The sequence below is a fragment of the Zingiber officinale genome, chromosome 6A (genome assembly GCF_018446385.1).
Source record: "Zingiber officinale cultivar Zhangliang chromosome 6A, Zo_v1.1, whole genome shotgun sequence".
In the NCBI taxonomy this organism is placed as follows: Eukaryota; Viridiplantae; Streptophyta; class Magnoliopsida; order Zingiberales; family Zingiberaceae; genus Zingiber; species Zingiber officinale.
The window spans coordinates 91,543,822-91,569,373 of NC_055997.1; the positions used below are offsets into that span (position 1 = coordinate 91,543,822).

The 25,552-nt window shown below is 34.8% G+C and overlaps 1 protein-coding gene across 2 annotated transcripts; it reads right to left on the reverse strand.

The window, feature by feature from the left end:
* Positions 1–1,026: 1,026 nt before the first annotated feature.
* On the reverse strand, positions 1,027–25,309 carry LOC121996911 (protein SAWADEE HOMEODOMAIN HOMOLOG 2-like). Of its 2 annotated transcripts, XM_042551067.1 has the most exons (10): positions 25,086–25,309; positions 24,655–24,743; positions 18,530–18,615; positions 18,417–18,462; positions 18,203–18,344; positions 7,377–7,440; positions 6,784–6,835; positions 6,410–6,553; positions 1,905–2,024; positions 1,027–1,548 (listed from the first exon to the last, which is right to left on the reverse strand). In XM_042551067.1, the coding sequence occupies exons 3-10, from the start codon at positions 18,604–18,606 to the stop codon at positions 1,159–1,161; spliced, it is 1,035 nt and encodes a 344-aa protein (XP_042407001.1). In that variant the 5' UTR covers positions 18,607–18,615; positions 24,655–24,743; positions 25,086–25,309; the 3' UTR covers positions 1,027–1,158. The 2 variants fall into 2 exon arrangements, with proteins under 2 accessions (XP_042407001.1, XP_042406999.1); XM_042551065.1 differs by lacking the exon at positions 24,655–24,743.
* Between the last annotated feature and the right edge of the window lie 243 nt (positions 25,310–25,552).

Consider the following 25,552-nt stretch of genomic DNA (forward strand, 5'->3'; position numbering starts at 1 on the left):
CTCCGCTCTAGCGACCTGAGTTGCTCTTCCGTGCGGTGACTATGTAGTAACATGTCCTCCCCCATTTGGACTAGCTATCCGATCTCCCTCGACGTCCTGCTACTACATATTGAGAATCGGCTGTCTTACGTATCATCGAGGCGGGTAAATTGGAGGTCTTCTCGGGCATGTCTCACGCCGGTCGAGCCCTAAATGCCCGACCAACCATTGTAATTGTCCTCCGTTCGACCCTTTGACACCTGGACATTGACCCCCTTGACTTTGACCTCCAACCTGGCAGTTGACCCCGTGCCAGGTAGGCCTCCCTCTATCGCCGCATTAGTAAGAAAACTGTAGCAATAAGCGTTTTCACAAATGAAGCATCGCATACCATAGCCTGTGGAGTGTCTGTGCATGCATCCCAAGCATATGCACGTTTTTCGAAGTGTCCTAAGAAAAAACAAGCTAAAAAATGTCTCTAACACTCTTTCTTAAGCGAGCACGCAAATCTTTGATGTAACAAGCTAGAAGCTTCTAAAGTATGATTTGCCTACATGATGTTCCCTATCCTTTTCCGCACAAACTTCCATAAAAATACGATGGCACGTGTACTAGTTCTTTTGTAAGCCAATTGTCCGCCAACCGATCAAGAGGACGCTCGTTCGGTCTTATAGGGTGTAGCACCTGACTCAGCGATCACTCAGCCTATCTCTGGAATTGAGCGAAGGAACATTGAGTCCGATCGACCCTAAAGCCCGATTGGCCCCGACCACGGATCAAGGAATTCATTATTTGCCAATGAGGATAGCTTGCTGATCCCAGTTGCTATACTAACTCCAACCGAGTTGAATGCCCGGTAGGACATTCGTGTCCAACCGGCTATGTAATCCAATCGGACAATCCATAGTGTTGCAAGTGCCTTTGTCTTCCTATTAACTTTGACTGCCACATCAGTAGACCTTCATTGTTTTGATCCACTTTTCGAGGGTCATCTTCATTGCCGTATCAAGATCTATTTCATTATTTTATCAAGATATTATGCATGACTAAACCAAAATGTTCATCGACCAACAATGATATAAAGCAAAATGAGAAATAACCGGTCGTTACTTTGAGTTCATCCTACATCTACCATCAAAAACAGGTTTGTTTCCCACCATAAACAAATACCGCATCGAACTAGGTAGTTTCTTCTTGTTGGGACTCCATACTCTGGGGATTCACTGCAGTCACCTCCACTATAACCTTCATAGGGGTGCTGCCACTATTGTCAGCTGTTGCAACTGCTACTGCTACTGCTACTGCTACTGGTGCTGGATTGTCACCATGGGAGCTACTTGAATCCTTTGGATGAGGAAGGGGGATTGTCGTTACCTCATCAGTGTTGACATCCATTAGCTTGCGCTGTTTCCTGCTCCTTTGTGAATTCAAATCCTTGGAAGAAATCAACGTGATGTCTTTCATTGTAGCTTGCTGATCAGTGGGACCAGTTGCTTTTGAAGCTTGCAGCACCTGTAAACGGTAATCAGTTTCGGGGCGCCTACATACCTTTCTCAATGGAACTATCTCCTGCAAAAGAAAATGAAACTGTAAGTTGATTCATGTATCAAAAAGTAATTTGACAAAGAAGTTTCTGCTAAATATTTTCATTTGCAATCTAAAATTCAAAAAAAAAAATCCAAAGAACTTGAACAAAATCAATTAAGTATTCATGGAGAGACATTAGAATGAGGTTTACAATCTACCTAAATTGCATTTGTCCTTTCATCAGCTTTATATCGCATTCTTTCCACCAATCACTTTGGCTGATACTTGTCATGCATACCATCGCCCAAGAATGAAAATTTGTTTTGTATTTTAAGTTTTCCTATTTATTTGATTGTCCATAACAATATCAAAGATAGAAAATTTATTATATATGCTACCTCGGATAGGTCATGGTCATAGCGAACAAGGAATCTACACCTGCATCCGCGTACATCATGCCTTCGTCTTTGTACATCAAGAACATGAGCATCAAAGTAAAGAGCCTGTTCTTTACCTTCCTGAAATAATTGCAAATAACAAATAGTAAAATAATTGCTTTCAAAATCATTAATTGCAAATTAAGATATTTTATGTTGCATTGTAAAGAATGCAAGAGATAGCAAATAATAAGTTCTTCAAACTTCTGGCTGAATGAAAAAGAAGACTTGAAAAAAAAAACAAATGTGTATTTCAAACAGCGTTATAATCAAGGTTTAGTATATCGACAAGAAGCCAAAACAACTAGCCATTTTGGCTTAACTAGACAATAGCCATGTGCAAATGCACACAATAGATTTAATTTATATAATTTTATTATTAAAAAATACTTAATCATAAACTCTTTTTTTTTTACCTCTTAAAATTTTAAAATAATATCTCAAATAAATCAATTGGAAAATTCAGGAAAAAAAATAAAAGATTTATTGATTATGAGAAATTAGTAAATATAAACATAAAGAGTATGTAAATTATATTAAAATTCTAAGAATTCTGTACAAAAAGGTAAAAAGAAAAATATAAAATAAGCTTTTCTCTATGCATAACGTAATAATGAATGTAATTATCTGTAATCAATTTAAAATATAGTATATGCAATTAAATCACGATGATAAAATATATGCATAAATAATATTTAGTTAAAATAAAATAAAAAGGTTATCAAATGTATGGATAAAACATGTCTAAAGATGAATAAAAACATTAAGAAAATTAATAGGATGGAGATACATGAATAAAGGAGCATGAGAATAACAAAATTGTTAGGAATTCCCAATCTTTTTACCCCTTAAATAGTTGGCGATCATGTAGACATGACATACTTCAACTGGATGGTAAAGATACTATCTTTAATTAATTAATTGACAATAACACAAGGATGTCTTTAACTCCGCCCATGATGATTAGTTATGGCCGGTCCCAAGCCCGAATAAAGGAGGAGGGTTGCGTTAGGTTGCCAGCCAGTGTCAAACTATGACAAATATTCAATGAATGAATCCATTAAACTATTGTGCTAATGCTAAGTTGTTCCCCGGAAGGAACGCGTTGCAGGGTCCGACTGTAACGTCTCGACAAGGACCACTACATCTCCAGAACTCGGGTGTAGTGATAAATATGCAAGAGTTCACGTTACAGGGTCCGACTGTAACGTCTCAGCAAGGACCGCTACATCTCCATGAGAACTTGGGTGTAGTGTTAAATAGGCAAAAGTTCTCACACCATAGGTTAGCTAAGAACAAATATGATAGGAAAACTAATAATCTAAGATTTGGAACATGGAATATAGGAACTCTCACTGGTTAATCAATGGAGGTAGTAGATACGATGATTAGGAGAAAAATTAGTATTTTGTGTGTACAAGAGAGAAAATGGATATGCGAGAAGGCAAAGATGATAGAGAACTCGGGTTTTAAGTTATGGTACATTGGAAAGAGTAAAGCAAGAAATGGAGTGGGTATCATTGTAGTAAAGCAAGATTTGGAACATGGAATATAGGAACTCTCACTGGTTAATCAATGGAGGTAGTAGATACGATGATTAGGAGAAAAATTAGTATTTTGTGTGTACAAGAGACAAAATGGATATGCGAGAAGGCAAAGATGATAGAGAACTCGGGTTTTAAGTTATGGTACATTGGAAAGAGTAAAGCAAGAAATGGAGTGGGTATCATTGTAGATAGTTTGTTAAAGGATGAAGTTGTAGGAGTAGTTAGAAAAGGGGATAGAATTATAGCCTTTAAGATAATAGTAGCGAAAGAAACTATAAACATAATTAGCATATATGCATCACAAGTAGAATTAAATAAAGCTATAAAATCAAGATTTTGGGAGGATTTAAATGAAATATTACAAATATTTCATCAAATAAAATAATTTTAATACGATGTGATCTAAATGGATATGTCGGGGGTGAAAAATGAGGAATATGAGAAGGTACATAGGAGTTATGAGTTTGGAACGAGAAATGAGGAAGGGAAAACTATATTAAATTTTGTAATATTATATGATTTTATATTAGTTAATACGTTTTTTAAGAAAAGAGAAGAATTCACGTTCAAAAGTGGGAATAATAAATCACAAATTGACTTTCTTATGATTAAGAAGAAGGATAGAAAGATTTGTAAGGATTGTAAGGTCATCCCTAGAGAAAGCTTAACTACCCAATATAGGTTAATACTGTTAGATATACACCTCAAACATAGTATCAATGAAAAGAAAATATATACAACTCCTAAAATTAAGTGGTGGAAGTTAAAGGATGGGAAACAAAATATATTTAAGGAGAAGGTAGGAGTACAAACATTAGGTGAAATATACGGTGACTCTAATACGACATGAGATAAGATGGAATCAAAGTTAAAAATAGTAGCTATGAGTATACTCGGTGAGTCAAAGGGATATGCTCCACTAAGTAAGAAATCTTGGTGGTGGAATGAAAACGTATAAAAGAAAATGAAGGAAAAATAAATAGTTTATAAGGAATTATATATTTGTAAGAATGAAAGGAAAACTTTAAAAAAATATCTGATAGTCAAGAAAGAAGCTAAAAAGTAGTGAGTGAAGCGAAAATGAAATTTTGAACGCTTATATTAAAAATTGGATCGAAAGAAGGGGAAAGAGGCGTTTATAGAATAGCTAAAGTGAGAGAAAGGAAAACAAGAGATCTTGTCCAAATAAAATGTATTAAAGATGAATGTAATAGGGTATTAGTAAATGATGGAGAAATAAAAAAGCGTGGAAGAGGTATTTTCATCGACTTTTTAATGAAAGTTTAGGTGACCGACTAAATCAGGTAATTTAATTAGATCAAATGAGCGTAGAAATTTTAATTTTTATCGTAGAATTCAAACTTAGTAAAACAAACTTTAAATGGGATGTAAGATGGAAAAGTCATTGGACCGGATGATATTAGATAGAGGTATGGAAGTGCTTAGGAAATAAGGTATTGAATGACTTACAAAATTATTTAACATGATATTGAAACGAAAAAAGTAAGATGAGTACTCTAGTTCCCTTGTATAAGAACAAGGGAGACGTCAAAATTGTGAAACTATAGGGGTATTAAACTAATGAGTCATACTATGAAACTTTGGGAAAAAGTAATAGAAAAAGATTAAGGAAGGAAACCACGGTAATAAAAAATCAATTTGGATTTATGCGGAAGGTCGACGATAGAACTATCGTCTTCTTAACGATTAATTGAAAAATATCGGGAAAACAAACAAGACTGCATGATATTCGTTGATTTAGAAAAAGCTTATGATAGAGTCCCAAGAGAAATTATATGAGAATTTTAGAAAAGAGAGGTGTTAGCGTAACGTATATTGATCTAATTAAGGATATATATGAGGATGTAACGACCCGGAGTAAAGACTTGGTGGAAACTGAAATTTTCAATAAAGATAGGGTTACATCAAGTGAAATTATGATAAATATCCATATTAAAGGAACACAAGATAAAGAAGGCTTGATTAATGAATCTGAGATGATATTTATTTAGATATAGATGATAATATAATAGAACTTGAAAACAATTTATAGAATTGATCATTTAAGGGGATAAAATTTTGGAAGGATTTTACAAGTTTTTTATATTATATATTTGAAACAATTGTTAAGATAGGAGAGGACGAGTTGCGGGCAAGAGATTTAAATATTTAGGATCATTTCTGAAAATGAAGGATTGAGAGAGATGTCTTACATAGAATACAAGCAGGATGGGTAAAATGGAGGGGAGCGTCGGGTGTTTTATGTGATTGTAAAATACCTCTTAAACTTAAAGGTAAGTTCTATAAAACCGCAGTTAGACCTGCTATGTTATATGGAACTGAATGTTGGGCTATGACTCGAGCACATGAGCATAAGATGAGAGTTGCAGAGATGAGGATGTTAAGGTGGATGTGTGGACATACGAAGATGGACAAAATAAGGAATGAGAGCATTAGAGAGAAAGTCGGAGTTGTATCTATTGAGGACAAACTCCGAGAGACACGTTTAAGATGGTACAGACATGTACTTAGACGACCAATAAATGCTCCAGTTAGGCGATGTGAAACTATGATAAACATGCATATCAAACGAGGAAGAGGACGACCAAAAAAGACTTGGTTAGCAACAATAAAACAAGATAAAATTTATTTAAATATAGATGATGATATAATAGGAGATAGGGCTCAATGGCGTAAAAGGATTCATACAGCTGACCCCACCTAGTGGGAAAAGGCTTGGTTGTTGTTGTTGTTGTTGTTGTTGAACACAAGGATGTCTTTAGGTATGGATCTAACAATTCAAGATGTGTTATATTCCTGTGTACTAGAAGCTTCAACTTTCATGTTCAGAATGTTCACCATCAAATGAAAATCACCCATATACGAAGGCTAATTTAGAAAACTAACATGGGAAGTCACCTGAAAGCAAAGGATGAGATCTCCAGGAAGTACAGCAACACATTCAGCAGCTTCGCATGGAAGTGATCGCTGTCTAACGCATCTGCGTACATTAATCCACTCATCCTCTTCCACACCAAACCCAGAGAACCGAACTCGAACTTCCTGGAAAAGAGAATACAATGATTTAGAGAAAATGAATGTTCCCTACATTTATACCATCAGTTACTAGGTTGGAACAAACATAGTTTCTCATCTCAAGAAGTAACTTGCCACAAAGGCAAACTACAAAATGATAATATTGTTTGAACCACTGAAAGTGTTGAGTTAGATATTAAGGTAACAAAAAGTGCCTGGAGCACAACAAAATGGAAGTGGAATTTGAATATAATTACCGGGTCACCAGTTTCAAACAATCTATGGGAAAGAAAGGCAGAAACATCATACCTGCATATTAAGTCACTATTAGTTTTAATGTGGAAATAGAAGGATAATTATCATATAGCATATCAAGTTGCATTAACTAGTCAGAGAATGTGATCTGATTGTCAGGAAATTTGCCTAAAACAGGCCTACATGAACCCAAATTTGTTTTGCTAATTTATGTTGATCACGTTTTAGTTTAGATGTAGTCTGTACAATGTTTTATAAACAAATTTCATCATTGTTTCTTATATTATCCATTTCAGTTACTTGGATGATGTTGTACCCTCATGATTTCTATATTTTCACCTCATGTCATAAGGCATCCAGTTGTATATCTTTCAAACAGACTGCTTTAATAAAAAAATTAGATTTACTTGGCCTGCCAAAATTATCCCAAGGCAAATATAGCAGGTAAGACTGCTTGCAAGTAGTGAATTGTAAGAGAGATATTAAGCATATAAACTAGTTCATTCAGTGAATATATGAAAAGCAAATTGAATTCACATTGGTTGTGTCCTAACAGGCTATAGCAACAAAATCTGAGATAAGGAAGGATTTTCACCATGCTCCATCCCTCGCTGACTTTGCTTCGAATTCCACCAGACCATTATCTGTAGAACTCCGTCCTAGATGACAAAATAAGAGGATCATTCAAGGTGGCGAAAGATAGAGAGAACTGATATCCAGATATAGAAATGGATCAACCAAAAAGTCAGTTAGGTGAAGGGCACTTACTACACAGGCATTCCAGGAGGGTTGCACTTTCACATGCAGTTTACTAAGAAAGGGTGAAGACCTTGCTCCCTGGAAGGATGAAGCAAGGTGCAGGACCACTTGATATGCAAGCATCTCAGGAGGGTCTGACTATCCCATACAGTCAACTAAGAAAGGAGCATAGTTTGACCTACAGGAGGGTGGAACAAGGTGCAGACTCCTCCGCACTCAAACTACATGATCACTTGGTACATGTTTCATGGGTCGATAAAAGAGGCTAAGTTACCATGTACCCAGGGGAGAAACAACAACAACAACAACAAAGCTTTATCCCACTAGACTCCTACTATATCATCATCTATACTTAAATAAATTTTATCTTATTTTATTATTGTTAACCAAGTCTTTTTTAGTCTTCCTTTTCCTCATTTGATATGCGTATTTGTCATAGTTTCACATCACCTAACTCGAGCATTTATTGGTCGTCTAAGTACATATTCATACCATCTTAAACGTGTCTTTCGGAGTTTTTCCTCATAGATGCAACCCTGACTTTCTCTCTAATGCTCTCATTTCTTATTTTGTCCATCCTCGTATATCCTTACATCCACCTTAACATCCTCATCTTTGTAACTCTCATTTTCTGCTCATGTGCTTGAGTTATAGCCTAACATTCAACTTCATATAACATAACAGGTCTAACTGTAGTTTTATAGAACTTACCTTTAAGTTTTAGAGGTATTTTACAGTCACATAAAACACTCGACGCTCCCCTCCATTTCAACCATCTTGCTTGTACTCACATCTCTCTTAATCCCTCTATTGTTTTAAAAAATGATCCTAAATATTTAAATCTTTCGGTTCCGGGCCACTCGTCCTCTCCTATCTTCACAATTGTCTCATTATTTTTAATATTGCTAAACTTAAATTCCATATATTCTGTCTTTAATCTACTAAGTTTAAAACCTTTCTCTTTTAGTGTGTTCCACCAAGATTCTAGTTTAGCATTTACTTCTTCACGTATTTCATCTACCAAAATAATATCTGCAAACAACATACACTACGGTACTGTGTCTTGAATGTGCACAGTGAGTTCATCCATAATTAGTGTAGAAAGATAGGGACTTAGAGCTGATCATTGATGTAACCCTATCTTTATTGGAAATGTTTTAGTTACTTTGCTTGAAGTCTTTACTCTGGTTGTTACATCCTCGTACATATCCTTAATTAGTTCAATATTTGTTATGCTAACACCTCTCTTTTCTAGAATTCTCCATAAAATTTCTCTTGGGATTTTATTATAAGTTTTTTCTAAGTCAATGAATATCATGTGTAGATCTTATTTTTGCTCTCGATATTTTTCAATTAATTGTCTAAGATGTATAGCTTTTATTGTCGACCTTTCAAGCATGAACCCAAATTGATTTTCGGTCACTGTGGTCTCATTCCTTAATCTTTTTTCTATTACTTTTTCCCAAGGTTTTATGGTATAACTCATTAGTTTAATACCCCTATAGTTTACACAATTTTATATGTCTCCCTTGTTCTTGTATAAGGACCGAACTGTGGTCTCATTCCTTAATATTTTTTCTATTATTTTTTCCCAAAGTTTCATGGTATGACTCATTAGTTTAATACCCCTATAGTTTACACAATTTTATCGTTTCCTTGTTCTTGTATAAGGGAACTAGAGTACTTAGCCTCCATTAATCAGATATTTTTTTCGTTTTCAATACCATGTTAAATAATTTTATAAGTCATTCAATACCTTTCCCTAGGCACTTCCATACCTCTATCGGAATATCATCTAGTCCAACGGCTTTTCCATTATGCATCCCTTTAAAGTTTGTTCAACTTCTGAAGTTTGAATTCTACAATAAAAATTAAAATTTCTATACTCATTTGACATACTTAAATTACGTAAGTTAAGTTTGTCGTCTAAACCTTCATGAAAAAGTTGATGAAAATACCTCTTCTATCGCTTTTTTATTTCTCCATCATTTACTAATACCCTATTACATTCATCTTTAATACATTTTATTTAGATAAGATCTTTTGTTTTCCTTCTCTCACTTTAGCTATTTTATAAATATCTCTTTCCCCTTCTTTTGTATCCAATTTTTGACATAATTATTCAAAAGTTTCATTCTTTACTTCACTCACTACTTTTTACCTTCTTTCTTGATTATTGTATATTTTTTAAAGTTTTCCTCGTTCTTATAAATATATAATTCTTATAAGCTATTCGTTTTTCCTTCACTTTCTCTTGTACTTTCTAAAATATCTAGACACTTGCATGGAAGTTCTTGACACTTAAGCATGCTCATTATCTTTCTGTTTAACCTTGTGGGAATATACCCAAGGGGAGAGCAAGAGCCAGTTTAATATTTTTGGAGAGCCAATCTCCAAACCTCATAGCCAATTTCTCAAACTTTCCAAAGGAGCTTCATCAAGTCAACTGACTTAGGAAATAATAATAATCATTAATAGCTACTTCTAATCATTAATGGATGAATTTCCCTTAATGAGCGGTTGATTTAAGAATGTTGGGCTCATGGGTCGTCCGCTGCGAGCGCTTTCTAATTTACCTTAGTGGTTAGTTAAATACTTTCGTGGGACCGGGCCGGTTACCCCAGGATTAGTCAACATAAGCTGGATACCCGATGCCAACTAAAATAAAAATAATAAAAAAAAGAGATGTAATGAATGCAAGCTTCCTAAAAGTCAAAAACAAGAGACACACCGTAAGCAGTGTTCTAAAATACGCCCTAGGTGGCCACCTAGACACTCGGCGGGCAGCACCGGAAAGGTGCTGATCGGCTAGCCTAGGCGACCCATGTGGCGCTAGGCGTAGCGGAAACTCCGATTTTTTTTTTTGCCATTTAAAGCCCTCAATCCTCGATCTCACACCGTTTCGACTCCCTGACTGCCTCTCGCCTCCTCCGGACAATCGGTAAGTTTTTAAATTTATGTTATGTAATTTTTTTTTGCTATTGTCGCCCGCAAAGCATCTAGCGGCGCCGAATGCATCGCCGGAAGCTTCTAGCGGCATTGGATGCTTCACCAAATGCTTCCCGCGGCGCCAAAAGCGTCACAAGACGCACCTGCCGTTACGCGACGCTGGTGCAGAACGCGTCCCCGACGCTTTTGGTGCCGCCGGAAGCCTCCGAAGAAGCTTCCGGCGGCCCCGAACGTGCTGCCATCGAAGTTCGACGCAAGCGCTATCGAATGCGCACGACAATAGCGACGGTATAGCGAACTCGCGATGTTTTTTTTTTTTAAATTTATTTATTATTTATTTAATTCAGCAATTCCTCACTTAATAGGGTAATTCGAATAGACTTTTATACACCTGAATTAAATTATACCAATAAATTATAAAAAACATATTTAAAATTTAAAAATTCTGATAAATATTATTAATTAATTTATATTTTTTTATTTAATATTAAAAATTATAATAAATTTTATTAATTCATATAAATCATATTTATATTCATAATTTTATACTAACTTTTTTTTAAAAAATCTAGTAAATTTTATTAATTCATATAAATTACATTTATATTTGATAATATTATTTTACTAATTTATATTAATATTTTTTTACTATTTTATATTAATAAATTTATTCTTAAATCACTTTTTAGATTATCACAATTACAATGGCGAGCATCTTCGACGATGGCGTCACTCAACCCGAATCCGGGATTCTTAAGAGAAAGTCAAATGACATCGGATGAGAGTTTGGATGTTGATTGATACTAAGAATCTCGACAAAATTAAATACAAGTTATATGAAAAAACGATATCGAGGGAGTGTATAGGATCAATGAGCTCATAGCAAATATACTTGAAAATGTATCTGGTTGTCGAAAAGCATCTCAAGAAGATAAAAATAAGTGCACACAAACTATTTTAGAAGGGAGAAACATAAAGAAGAACAAAATAATTGGAGAACAAAGCTGTAAAGTAGAGGTGATTATTTTTCTAGACGAAGAAAAAGGTCCTAAAATTGAAGGGATAGATGGAATTAAAAAACCTCTTCTACTTAACCCCATGGATAGATATGCATCGACAATTGTTCCAGAAAATATAGGTTCCAGTGGGAGTAAAGTACTTCGCCAAAAAGATATAAATGAGGCTCTTTTCGAAGAGAGAACTCAACAAGTTCAACAATATGTTGGGAGATGAGTTTATGAAAATGGAATCTCATTCACTACCGTTGATAATGATAGCTTCAAGCAACTAATGAAGGCAGTGAGTCAATTTAGACCAACATTCAAGCCTCCAACTCAATATCAACTTAGGGAGCCACTGTTGAAAGTCGAAGTTGAAAGAGCAAAGCAACTGCTAAAGAAACATGAAGAAGAATATGCAAAGAATGAGCGCTCGATCATGATAGATGAATGGAGTGATAGAAAATGAAAAAGCATCTTAAATATGTGTTAATTGCAAGCTGAGTACTACATTTTTAGAGTCTAAGGAGTTTTCAAACGAGGCATATATAGTTGACCTTTTTTTTTTGAGTATGTTGACAAGTGTGCTGAACAAGTAGGAGCTCAGAATATTATTCAGATTATGACAGACAATGCCACTAACAATATGACTGCAGCTAAATTGATGAGAGAAAATCGACTTGGGATATTTTGGAGTTTCATGTGCAACTCACACTGTTAATTTCAAGCTTGAAAGTATTGGCAAGCTTCCACGATATAAAAAGGTTATTGAGCAAGCCAAGTCTTTTACCATCTTCATTTATGCTTACCATAAGACTTTGTCATTGATGAGAAATTTTACGAAGAAGAGAGACATAGTCCGGCCAGGAGTTACTAGATTTGCATCAAATTTCCTCACATTGCAAAATTTGATTGAAAAAAAAATAGTTCAAGTGTCATGTTTACAAGTGATATGTAGGAGAAATGCAAATGGTTAAAAACAAACAAAGGGAAATTGACTTACTCTACTGTGATGAGCATGAGTTTTGGGAATGGTGTGACATTTTGTTTGAAAATATTTGCTCATTTGGTAAGACTTTTTCGATTGATAGATGGATATAGAAAGCCATCGATGGGGTTTCAAACTAAAGAAGACATCAAGGTGGCCCTGAACGTAGAATCAAATTATCAACCTATTAATTGAGTCAAAAATAAAGGATAGACTTGACATATTATTGCATACCACTGCATTTTTATTGAATCCCTATTTTTTATAAAGATAGTTCTATTACATTATGAGGAGGTCGCGACGTGGATTTTTGAATGTATGAAAACTTTGTATGTCAATGAGTTAGATCTACAAGATACAATTATTAACAAGGAATTGACAAAATAGAGACAAGACTAGGTTATTTGGAAAAACATTAGCAGCAAAAGTATGTGGAAAAAAAATGATGATACATTTGATCCATGTGTATAGTGGAGTACATACGGTGCTCACACATCCAACTTGCTAAGAATGACATCGAGGAGACTTTCATTAACTTCAAGTTCATCTAGGTGTGAAAGAAATTGGAGTGCATTCGAAGGAGTAAGTTTTAAACTTTAAGTCTTTAATTAAAGTATTAATTTTTAAAGTTTTATATTCATGTTACTAACTATAATATTTACTCTCTCTCTTTTAAAGATTCATACAAAGAAAAGAAATAGGTTGGATGTCAACAGATTGAACAATCTAGTGTTTGTCTAATTTAATGCTAGATTGTTGAATAAACAAAAAAAAAAAAAAAGAAGAAATGTCGATGTCCATCTTGCAAAAGATGCTTCAAATGCAAAAGTTGGATTATGCATGGTGGAGAAGATGATGAAGTTGAACTAGGTTCTGGGCTCACATGGCAAATGGTTGATGAAGCAAGTGGAGCATTTGAAAATTTACAACTCCGAAGAAGCTCTAGAGTGAGAGAACTTCACGAGGATGATTTTGCGTTCAAAGAATAAGAGAATCATAATGATGATATTGAGTTTGTATCCGATGAAGAACAAGTTGACAATTATGGAGAAGTAGAATAAATTTAATGTTGAGTTTGTGTCCGATAATTTTGAGTTTGTGTCCAATGATATTTTATTAGTTGTGTAATTTTGATGAAGTTACTGTAGAGTGGGTCGAATTTTTAGGGGTCAATCATGTTATCTATATTCTGTTCTCCTGTGGAATCCAAAGATGGAGCTTGTGAGCTTGATGCTTGGGTTGGTACTCTGTGCCTAGCCAGGGTAGCCCGGTAGGCTCTGGATGAAAGTGTTTAACTTGCTAGCCGTTTGTTACTCATTCTTTCCGTCTTCTTTTAATAATGATGAAATAGAGTAGTATGCTGGATAGTAAAATTGAATGGAAAGAATCTAGTACCCATTTCCTTTGGCCTGTAAATTTTCTCGGTGAAAGTTTTTCCTACTAGAAAATAAGTGTCAGGATCTTCAATTTTGTCTCATCCCAAATGTGCTCCTTGGATAGAGGCACGCCAATGTTTGAGTTGATCAGCAAAAGCGAGAGGAGCTTCTCAATCAAAGTCTGGGTCGGATGGGTAGTCTTCTAGTTCTGCTTGGTAACCACCAACCTTATTAACGTCAATTTCAACTAGATGTCGAGCGGATTCGATTTTGAGTTCCAGCCATTCAGGTGGAGTACTATCAAATGTGTTGTGCTCAATTTCGTGAGAAAGTCTTTAACTGAATCGGGATCATGGATCCATAATTATGCAGGAGACCATAGTCTAGTAAAGTAAAAGGAGTAATAATTCGGCCTTTGTAGGCAGTGTTTGTGTAAGTTTCATAATCCATATTGGCTCTACGAAAAGAGTAAATAAGTTGGCATTGACAGCCATATTTGTCAAAGTCAATACAAGGTGGGTCTTTCTTTTGACATTTGAGTTTGGGGCTGAACTCAGCCTCATAGACTATTGTCATACCATCAGGAGGAGTTTTATGAAAAGCTTTCAGAGCTTCACATAGTTCCATAAAAGTTTGTAAAGTTGATTTTTCAGTCAAACTGCGTACGTATGTGGTAATGTCTTCAGGAATAGTATTTGGAAAACCTGCTAAACGAGTTTTAGAGGTCCTTTGTAAGGTTGTAGCCTTATTTTGTTCTTTGAGTTGGGTTAAAGTCAAATAGTCGAGCCTGTGGATTTTTGCAGCACCTTCTGACATGTGAGTAGAACTGTCTTCAAGCTCACTTCCTAATATTTAAGCATAAGTTGGTAGAGTGTGAGTGTCTGAGCCAGTAGCTTGTAATGGAATTGCTTTAAGTAAGGAACTGATAAAAAAGTGTGGACCAAGTTTCGCCCTAGCAACTGTAAAAGCTTCTTCCAGAGAGTAAAAACTCTTAAAGTAGGGATGTTCCAAGTCTTGTATAGCCAAGTTGGTTTCTTCCCAAGTAGAGTAGACCCCTACATGGGAACATGAGAAAACCACGTAACAAGAGAACTTCTTTCCTGCTAATTTTTGTATGGTAGTAAGGAAATAGTTGGAAAGCGCATTAATGACAACAATTTTGTGTCCGGAGCTTCCAGGTAGAGTGGGAATATGCCAAATGCTGTCAAGGAGACAGTTTTGAATGTGGTCCAGTTTATATCTTGCAGAGAAACGAAACTGATCCTTAGGTTGGGTAAATAGTTGTAAGTCTTGGTTACCAATCCGCATGACTTTGGTAGAAAAAGTACGAACCTTTCTTGGTATGTCCATAATTTTATAAGGAGTCACCAAAGTTAATCACAAATAGTTAATGCAGTAGTCTAGATAATGTATCAGCTAATGAGTTATTAACTCCTTTTATGTGTTCCCATTGTATGCTTAAGCCTTTGTTAATTATAGTATCTGTAAATTTTTGCCAACACTTAGTATCGAGGCCTTTCCTAATGTGTTTTGCTAACTATATTTTACAATGGCTTCACAATCTGTTCTAATAGTGATTTCTTGTTTGTTATAGATAAATAACCTAAAAGCCTCTAAACAATAGATTACTGCTAAGATTTCGTAATCCAGTGATATTAAATGCCTTTTTTCTTGGTATTTTCCAAAGGCATACCTACATAAGTTTTCAGCTACTTTAGGTTCATATTTAGATATTTTTCGGTAGAAAATGCCTCCCCAACTGGTTTCACATCCATTTGTTTCAATAACTAAGTAGTCAGAATCCAGAGATAAGGTTAGTTTTGGAATAGTTTTAACCAAATATTTAATCTGTTGTGCTAAGGTTATATCTTGCTAATTAAAATGTTTTTGTCCGGCCAAAGATGTTTTATTGTATAAAGGCCTACTAATTTTTCATATATCCTTAAGGTAAGGTCATGCATAGTTTAGTAGACCTAAAAACGCTCGTAAAGTCTTAGTATCTTCCAATTTATCAAGAAAAGTAAGGATTTTTGCAGAGATATGAGGTTGTAATGTTATTTATCCTTGCCCTATTTCAGCTCCTAAGAATTCTATGTGTTTCTGCTAATTTTATTTTCTTTCTAGAAATGATGAGACCATGTTGTTCAAATAAATTAAAAATAATATGTAAATGGGCGTAATGTTCTTATTTAGTTTTCAAGAAGACTAGAATATCATCAATATAAACATAGGTAAACATAGAAACAGGCCGAAAGATATCCATTTTTCGTTGAAAAATTTGGGGAGCTATTTTAAGGTCAAAAGGCATAACAAGCAATTTAAAATGGTCGTTCGAGTAGTCGGGATGTATTTTTACATGCCAAAAGCCTGATTTCATATGGAATTTTGAGTAGTATTTAGAATGTTGTATCTTATTCAAAAGTTGATCTTTATCTAGAATTTTGTAATCATCTTCTTGGCAATTATCATTTAATCTTTTATAATTAAACACCATTCGTGACTATCCACGTTTTTGTTCTGCTCTTTTGTTGACTATAAAAGTCGAGCTTCTATGTCTGGAGGTAGATCTTTGTATGACACCTAAATATAATAATTGTTGGATGTACATTTTGCATTCCTCAATTTCCCAATTGCTATATTTTAAATCATGGGCTTTAATTATTAGGCCTGGATTAATGATTACTAGTTTACAATATACTTTGTTCCTATCCCAATATTTGGTTGGATTGTCACCAATAATTTCTAGTTTTTCTAATCTAGAAATCAGAGAGTCTAAATCAGGTTGATGAGTATTAATCGTCTGTATTAATTATTTTGGGATTATTAGGTTAGTAGGAATATCCCATATAGCAATATAATCATTTGTAGGCCTAGACTAGCTAAGTATTTCTAGTTTTCCATATTCAGAAAAAGCTAGAGCGCAAGTTTAAAGAGAAGTAGAGGTACAGGCACCTGTTGTGGAGCACTAACAAGTAGTTTCAGCCGATTTGCTAGTTGGGTTATCTGGTGTGTGGAATAGTAATTGGATGAACAATTGAGGGATAATCTGAGACAATAGGGGGGTGTTTGGTTGATGAGTTTGGGAATGAGGGAATGGAATGATAGTAAAAGATAGTGTTTGGATTGTGGGTTTGAGAATCACATTTTGGGAATGATTATCAAATTTATGGGAATCAACCAAACCCATATAACTTGATGGGTTTCATTTCCATTCCTATTCCCATTCCATCCTACTATCAAACTCATACCCATAGTCATTCCCATCATTTAACCAAACGCCCCCTAGGTGAGATTATTGGTGTAGAAAAATAACATAATCTTTGGTAAGGAAAAAAGCTCGATCTGGTGCTAGAAGAAAATTGAGTCCTAAAATAAGATGGATGTTAGGGTGTAGTAATGGTTTAACCCATAATTTTGAGAGGGTTAGGGGATTACTATAAGTACCACAATTATTGTAAAATCTTAAGTATATGCTTGTCACAAATTGTGTACAAGCTAATTGCTGACCATCAAATTGGATACTAATTCAAGGTTGAGAAGCTGTCTTAAAAAAAACTTTTGGTAATATTGAGAAAAGTGTAGCTTCATCAATGGTGGAGTTAATAGCCCCGCTATCTAAAAAGGCATGTAGAGTGAACTCATGGTCATGTATATTAACTACACATTTAACCATAATATCAAGAGTTTTTCTTGTGTTACATATACTGGAGGCCTTAATAAAAATCATATATGTTTCTGGTGAACCCATGGAAATTTCTAAGCCTTTTCCTTTATCAGGTGGTTGTGGAGGAGGCTATAGTAATAGTTTCTCTAATTGGGCATCAATCATGTAGAAATGGACTTTCATTTGTTTAATCTAATTTCAAATGTATCTACTCTGGTTTCTAAGAGAATATTTCTAGTACTATTTTTAGTGGGCTAAGTTATAATAGTAAAATATTTTTGGAGATAAAGATTACAAGCTTATTTTCTACATAAAGTGCATGTGCCTCTTTTATCAATGGATGGGTAATAACTACAGAGATAGCAAGGGATGTTGTCTGCTCCTGTTTTCAGTAGCCAGTCATGTGTACAGGTGGATTCCTTTATTTCGGTATTAAATTGTGAAAATGCCTAGTCCCTGCCTCGGCACTAGGCGTTGGTATAGTTCCCAACTAGCACCTAGCGAATTTTAGAACATTGACCATAAGTAGAAACATAAACAGTACAACAACAATCAAATCTTATCTCACTAGGTGGGTCGGCTATATGAATCCTTTTACGCCATTGAACTCTATCTCATGCTATATCATCATCTATACTTAAATAAATTTTATCTCCTAAACATAAACAACAAACCAAAGAAAATTACCAGTAGGAGCAGACATAGGAGCAGCCACATTTGTAAATGGAATTGATTCTTCTCGATGCATAGGCACAATATTTAACTTTGCAGCTGGCTTGCTCAACTTTGCTCTCTGTGCATATCTCCTATTCTGGAACCAATTCCATACCTATAGCATCTCTAGTGTTAAGAATAGTTCGAGAAGGTGATATCTCAGTAGCAGCATGAAGAGGCAGTAAACCTGCTTTGATTGCACAACAATCTTCCCAGCTCGCTCAGAGGATTGACTTCAAAAAGCAAAAAATATTAAGAAAATTCTCAGCAAAGGTTGACCGGAAATTGACACAAACATACCTAAATTTATCTGCAAGCGCGCTTATAATCTCACGAGGTGGTATTGAATTATTTACTTCTTGCAAACAAGATTCCATCTCCAACACCTAATTAGTCACCAACAAATTTCATTAAATCACATAGTAGATTGAGTTAATGACATATTCCTATCACTCCTCAATGAGGTATGAAGACCCTATAATTATACAAAAATTCACTCAATGGATGGATAGAAAAAGGTTCATCATGGACTAACAATAGTAGAGGAACATAGAAGTATTTGATCGAGTCTACTTGATCTATGTATTCAACAAAAGTGATTCCACAGTTTGTGTTAAAACATGCAACTGCTGAATACAATTAAAAAGTAACAATATAATCCTTGCCCACTAGAAACAAAATGAAAATCAAAAGACAACTATTCCCCTTTCTTGTGCAGTTAGATAACAAATAACAAAATACATGTATTGTCAATTGTTTGCAATACTTATGTGACCTATACAAAAACCATAGGCATGGAATAAACAACTAGGAATTGATAAGAACTGCACTTCAATCCCGATAAAACCATGTAATAACTCCAAAAAAAAACAAGAATCATCAATAAGCATTTGCAGTCATCATTATGTCTGAATTGAGACAGTAAAAAAACATAAATTTTAAGTACAAACATTATAGAAAAATAATCAACCAAGAAAAAAAATACTAGTAAGAGGAGGACCAAAATACCAAATTAGCAATGGTGGAAGAGGGCACAAAATATTTTCATCATTTTAGTTTAAAATATTTATTGGAGGATGCACAAGATGTGTATACTTTCTTCAAAGCTAAGCACCAGGCAATGGCCTGGTAATTTAATTTAATATAAGTTTGCCTGGCACTTGGAAGTAAGAAAACATACAACTTTTCTCAAAAACTAACTTCTTTGTTTTCCCTGACATTCGCCTTGTCCAGTCTTGTTTTGGCAATTCCTAATAGAGACATTGAAGCCCTTACCTCATATTAGTACAGTGTTAACAACTAACAGATCTAATTGAGACTCCAGAACAAATACAAAAGCAACTATAACAAAGAAGTGGACAATTTCAAAAAACATAGAAGGTTCAATATGCATGAGAGTTTGGATAGCATGAACAAGAAAGCACACTAGTACAGTAGAATATGATCATCTCATAATAAGTAAGCACAAGGTTAATATTTTGTTAAAAACCTTGCTCTTCTATATTTCCTTTCATTTCTTGGTGAGAAAGAGTTGAAATCCTAGTTACAAACATGGAATGATAAACCAATCATGAGAAATATGCAATCCAATCGGCAGTGCATTATACCCCAAAACACACAAGGAACAGTGAATTAGTGCAAATATCTAGATCTACTGGAAAGTTTCTACTGTAAGAATTTCACCAGTTAATTGTATATTTGCATTGTTTAAGCTATCTTAATCGACCTCAGGAAGTACAGTAACAGATTCCCAAGTAGATGCCATACATATGGAGCTTAGATAGAGGCGTAGACGGCCCCATGGGCGTAGCGCAGTTGGTGACAGACTTACTGGATTGGGCACAGGTCGATTCTCGGGTCGCACAGGGTTATACCCTCCCACCTAGGAGACTGCTGCGTACCGTGATTTACCTATATGTATCTTGTCATGGGGCCAACAATACTGGCCGCTTGGGGTGAGCAAAATCACTTTTTACCGGAATAGATAGATGCATTGATTTGTTTCATCTATAGACCAACTGTTTGATGTGATCATAGTTCCATATTCTACAATTAAGTATTATAAATTTTTTAAAAGCAACCAAAGGTCATTTGTAGCAGGTGGAAATAAATGAATCATGGCCAGAAAATGAATCATTAAAAAACCAAAAACAATAAAATCTCAATTCAATTAAAACTATAATAGCAACATTAATAAATGACTAAACATGAAGAAAGATGTTTATAAGACAATGAAATTACATTGGGAAAGGTGAATTTTATACATTAGTTCATCCAAAGAAATAGTAGAAATCTCAGCAGTGAAGGATTGCTATTGCCAAAAGACAAGTATTACTAGGATGTCTAGGATAAGCATTCATAAATACCCTCTGGAGACTAGAACAGATGGAAGCATCGGTTCATCATTAAAGATATTTCATATGTGCACTAAATGATCAAAGCACAAGATCTGCAAAAATCAATATGAACCAAGATAAACCAAGATGATTACAGGAATTTACATGCTAAGGAAGCAGAACATCTGCAAAGAAGAGAAAAAGACCCATATAAGAAATCATATTGCTCAGTTTCTTCTAAAAATTTGCTAATCCAGGAGAGGGGGGCATTTAATGCATCATGGTGAACGTGGATAGATGGATGGTTATCCTTGAGTGATTAACTTGAAAGGAATCATTCCCATCATCTGTCAGTCTGAACTATTTGAGGCCAGCTACATGATCTTACCCCTCTATTAAACTCTATGCAAGGCTCATACCTACTAGTCTTTCAAAAGTTGATTTAGAGCATTCATATATCTGCACTAGCATAGTTTGCAATTCAGGTGACATAGAACATATGTAACAACGGTGGTGCTAGTTAATCTAGTAGCTGGGAATATATTATAAAGGCTCAAATCAGTTGAAGTTACATATGTTCACAATTGGGAATTGGAACCAGTATGGACCATGTACCATACTACTACTCCTACTACTACAACAACAACAATAACAACTAAATCTTATCCCACTATTAATCCTTTTACGTCATTAAGTTCTATCCCCTACTATATCATCATCTATACTTAAATAAATTTTATCTTGTTTGATTGTTTCTAAGTCTTTTTTTATCTTCCTCTTCCTCGTTTGATGTGTATATTTGTCATAATTTTACATCACCTAACATGAGCATTTATTGGCCGTCTAAAGTATGTGTCTGTATCATCATAAACGTGTCTCTCGGAGTTTTCCCTCAATAGATGCAACTCCGACTTTTTCTTAAATGTTCTCATTTCTTATTTTGTCCATCCTCGTATGTCCACACATCCACCTTAACATCCTATCTCTGCAACTCTAATCTTCAGCTCATGTGCTCGAGTCATATCCCAACATTCAACGTCATATAATATAACAGGTCTAACCGCCATTTTGTAGAACTTCCCTTAAAGTTTTAAAGGTACTTTACAATTACATAAGACATCTGACGCCCACCTCCATTGCAACCATCCTGCTTGTATTTTATGTAAGACATCTTTCTTAATCTCTCCATCATTTTGTAAAAATGATCATAAACACTTAAAACTCTCAGTTCTAGACAACTCGTCATCTCTTAGCTTAATAATTGTCTCAATACGTCTAATATTGCTAAACTTAATTTTCATATATTCTATCTTTACTTACTAAGCCTTTACTTTTAGTGTTTCCCACCAATATTCTAATTTAGCATATACTCCATGTGTCTCATCTACCAAAACAATATCATCTGCAAATAATATGCAACACGGTACTATTTCGAAAGTGTCTAGTGAATTCGTACATGATTAGTGTAAAAAGATAGGGACTTAGAACTGATCCTTAATGTAACCCTATCTTTATTGAAAATACTTCAATTAATCTGCCTAAAGTCTTCACTCTGGTCATTACATCCTCATGCAAATCCTTAATTAGTTCAATATATATTACGTTAATACCTCTTTTTTCTAGAATTCCTATAATTTCTTTTGGGACTCTATCATAAGTTTTTCCAAGTCAATGAATATCATGTGTAAATCTTGTTCTCGATACTTTTCAATTAGTTGCATGAGAATATCATGTATAGCTTCTATTGTCACTTCCATACCTCTATCGGAGTATCATATGTTCCAACGACTTTTCCATTTTGCAGCATATTTAAAGCTTGTTTTATGTCTGATGTATGAATTCTATGATAAAAATTAAAATTTCTATACTCATTTGGCTTACTTAAATTACCTAAGCTAAATTGGTCACATAAACCTTCATTAAAAAGTTGATAAAAATACATATTCGACCACTCTTTTATTTCTACATCATTTACTAGTACCCTATTACATTCATCTTTAATACATCTTGTATGGATAAGATCTCTTGTCCTCTCTCTCACTTTAACTATTCTATAAATGTCTCTTTCCCCTTCTTTTGTATTTAATTTTCATATAACCGTTCAAAAGTTTCATTCTTTGCTTCATTCCATGCTTTCTTAGCCTCCTTCTTGGATATTGTATATTTTTTAAAGTTTTATCATTCTTACAAATATATAATTCCCTATAAGCTGTTTGTTTTCCCTTCTTTCTCCTATACTTTCTTATTTCACCACCAAGATTCCTTACTTAGTGGTGCATAACCCCTTGACTCACCAAGTACACTTTTGGCTACTATTTTCAATTTTGATATTATCTTATCCCATGTCATATTAGAGTCACCATATATTTCACCTAATACTTATACTCCTACCTTCTCCTTAAATATGTTTTGCTTCCCATCAACTTCCACGACTTAATTCTAGGAGTCGTGTATATTTTCCTTCTATTAAAACTATGTTGAGGCGTACATCCAACACTATTAACTTATATTGGGTAGTTAAGCTTTCTCCAAATATGACCTTGCAATCTTTACAAATCTTTCTATTTCTCTTCCTAAGCATAAAAAAAATCAATTTATTATTGTCACTTTTGAACGTGACCAAGTATTCTTTTTTCTTAAAAAACGTATTAATTAGTATAAGGTCATATGCCATCACAAAATTCAATGTAGTTTTCTCTTCTTCATTTTTGGTTTCAAACTCATAATTCTCATGATATTACTCATTTTTCACTCCGACATGTCCATTTAGATCGTCTCTTATTAAAATCATTTCATTTGGCGGGATGTTTTATAATCCCAAAATCTTAATTTGGTATCTTCATCTAATCCTACTTGAGGTGCATATATGCTAATTACGTGCATAGTTTCTTTCCCCACTATTATTTGGAGAGCTCTAATTCTATCCTCCTTTCTAACTACTCATACAACTTCATTCTTTAATGAACTATTTACAAAAAATACTCATTCTATTTCTTATTTTACTCTTTCATGTATACCATAACTTAAAACCTGAGTTCTCTATCATCTTTGCCTTCTTGTCTACCCATTTTGTCTCTTATATACATAAAATACTAATTCTTCTCCTAATCATTATATCTACTACTTCAGATTCTTATGTTCCATCTTCCAAATCTTTGACAATTTTCCTATTATATTTGTTCTTATCCAACTTATGATATGAGAACTCCTGCCTATTTAATACTATATCGAATTTCTCATGAAGATGTAGTGATCCTTGCTGATGCGAACTCTTACATATTTATCACTACACCCGATTTCTGGAGATGTAGTGGCTACAACGCGTTCCTTACGGGAAACTACCTAGCATTAGCACAATAGTTTAATGGATTCATTCATTGAACATTTGTCATAATTTAACGCTGGCTAGCAACCTAACACAACCCTCCTCCCTTGGGATCAGCCATGACGAGGTAATTCGTCATGGGCGGAGTTTGGACCATGTACCATATTCTAACAAAATGGATTTTATTATTGTTAACAATTTCCACTTTGCTAAATCAGAAGACAGAGATACCAAACTTATTTTAAAATCGATCTACGTGTTACTTATGAAATGGGATTAGTTCATTGCACTTATTGCACTAAGCTAAGAAGCAAGCCTTCCTAGTTTCAGGATTCAATCAAAACCTAGCTCACTTTCATGATCGGTGAAATATTGAGAACTGCTCCCAAAAGGGGATGCCTTTTGCCATTATCCTGTTAAATTCTACTCAGCCACACACTATTAAGTTCTTCAATAAGATTACCAAAAAATAGCATGTACCATTATTGGTTAAATAGAAAATTTTAAGGCCCCTATGACGCCACTAAACAGATAGCAGACCTACATTAACGTGCTCCTGCAAACACCAATTTACTGTGTTAACATTAGGGGATGAGAGTAACTGATAGAAGGAGGAGAAGATAGAAGATAGAAGATTAGGGAATATCTTAGGTCTTCTGACTTTTCCTTTTGAGAATACTATATCAAGAAGAAATCTCAAAATTGAGAGAAAAAGTAAAACAAAATGAAATTTGCATATTTTTTTTTCTCAATAAGCTTCTTACTTTTCTCTACTGATTTCTCTCCAAATATTTTCGGTGCAAGTAACGAACGGAATCATGATTTCCGTTCCTTGTTTTCCATCTACTTTTCCCTGGCCACGGAGTATCACAATAGTATCAGACCTTCACTAGAATTTAAGAATACGAGATTACCCATACGCTACTTGTTTCTAGTTTTCGCAAGTCTATAACCATGGATGAATCGTAGCTGCGAATCTGTGAGAGAAATGGTTAACGCCAAAGCAAACCAAATTAGACCGGAAGGAAGGAAAAAAACGAAAACATTGCAGTCTTCCATCCAATTGAAATTATTCGACATCCTATCACGACAATTCATCCTCACAAAACCCTAAAATACTACCGCCGTAAAACATAAACAGAATATGACGATGACGGAATAACGAGAAGAAAGGTGGAAGGTAGGCGGCGTATACCTCGTTCTGAGTGAATCGGAAGACGGGTCCGCCGCCGTGCGGGGGCCGACCCATCGCGGATCTCCGGCGGGAGACAGAGGGTAGGAGAAGGTAAAGAAGAGAGAGGAGCGAAGTGGGAGGACGGAGAGTAAGGCAGGAGCACCAGGAACCGATCAGACTTGAACGCGCTCAACAGCCGTCACCATGCTCGTTCGTTTACCTGCGTCCGCCTCTATAGACTGTAGATGTGTAACTGTGTGCGGATGAGTCCATAAAAATTAAAAAAATTCCCTTCTATTTACAATCAATTATTCTATGCCATCTAAAAAAAATAATAACCTATTATATTCTATATAATTCATAATAAATCTATCACATAAATAAAATTCAAATATCATATAAAAAATTTTCAGCCTCGGAACTTTTCTTCTAATTAGATGGCATATTCAAACAAAGTACACGGCCAAGGTAAACGTCATTGCAAGGTG

Coding starts and splice junctions, on each gene's coding strand:
- LOC121996911 (XM_042551065.1), bottom strand. CDS start 25,139: ATGGGTCGGCCCCCGCACGGCGGCGGACCCGTCTTCCGATTCACTCAG. Junction 18,345..18,416: donor TTGTTGTGCAATCAAAGCAG/GTTTACTGCCTC, acceptor GAGATGCTATAG/GTATGGAATTGGTTCCAGAA. Junction 6,836..7,376: donor TCAGCGAGGGATGGAGCATG/GTGAAAATCCTT, acceptor CTTAATATGCAG/GTATGATGTTTCTGCCTTTC.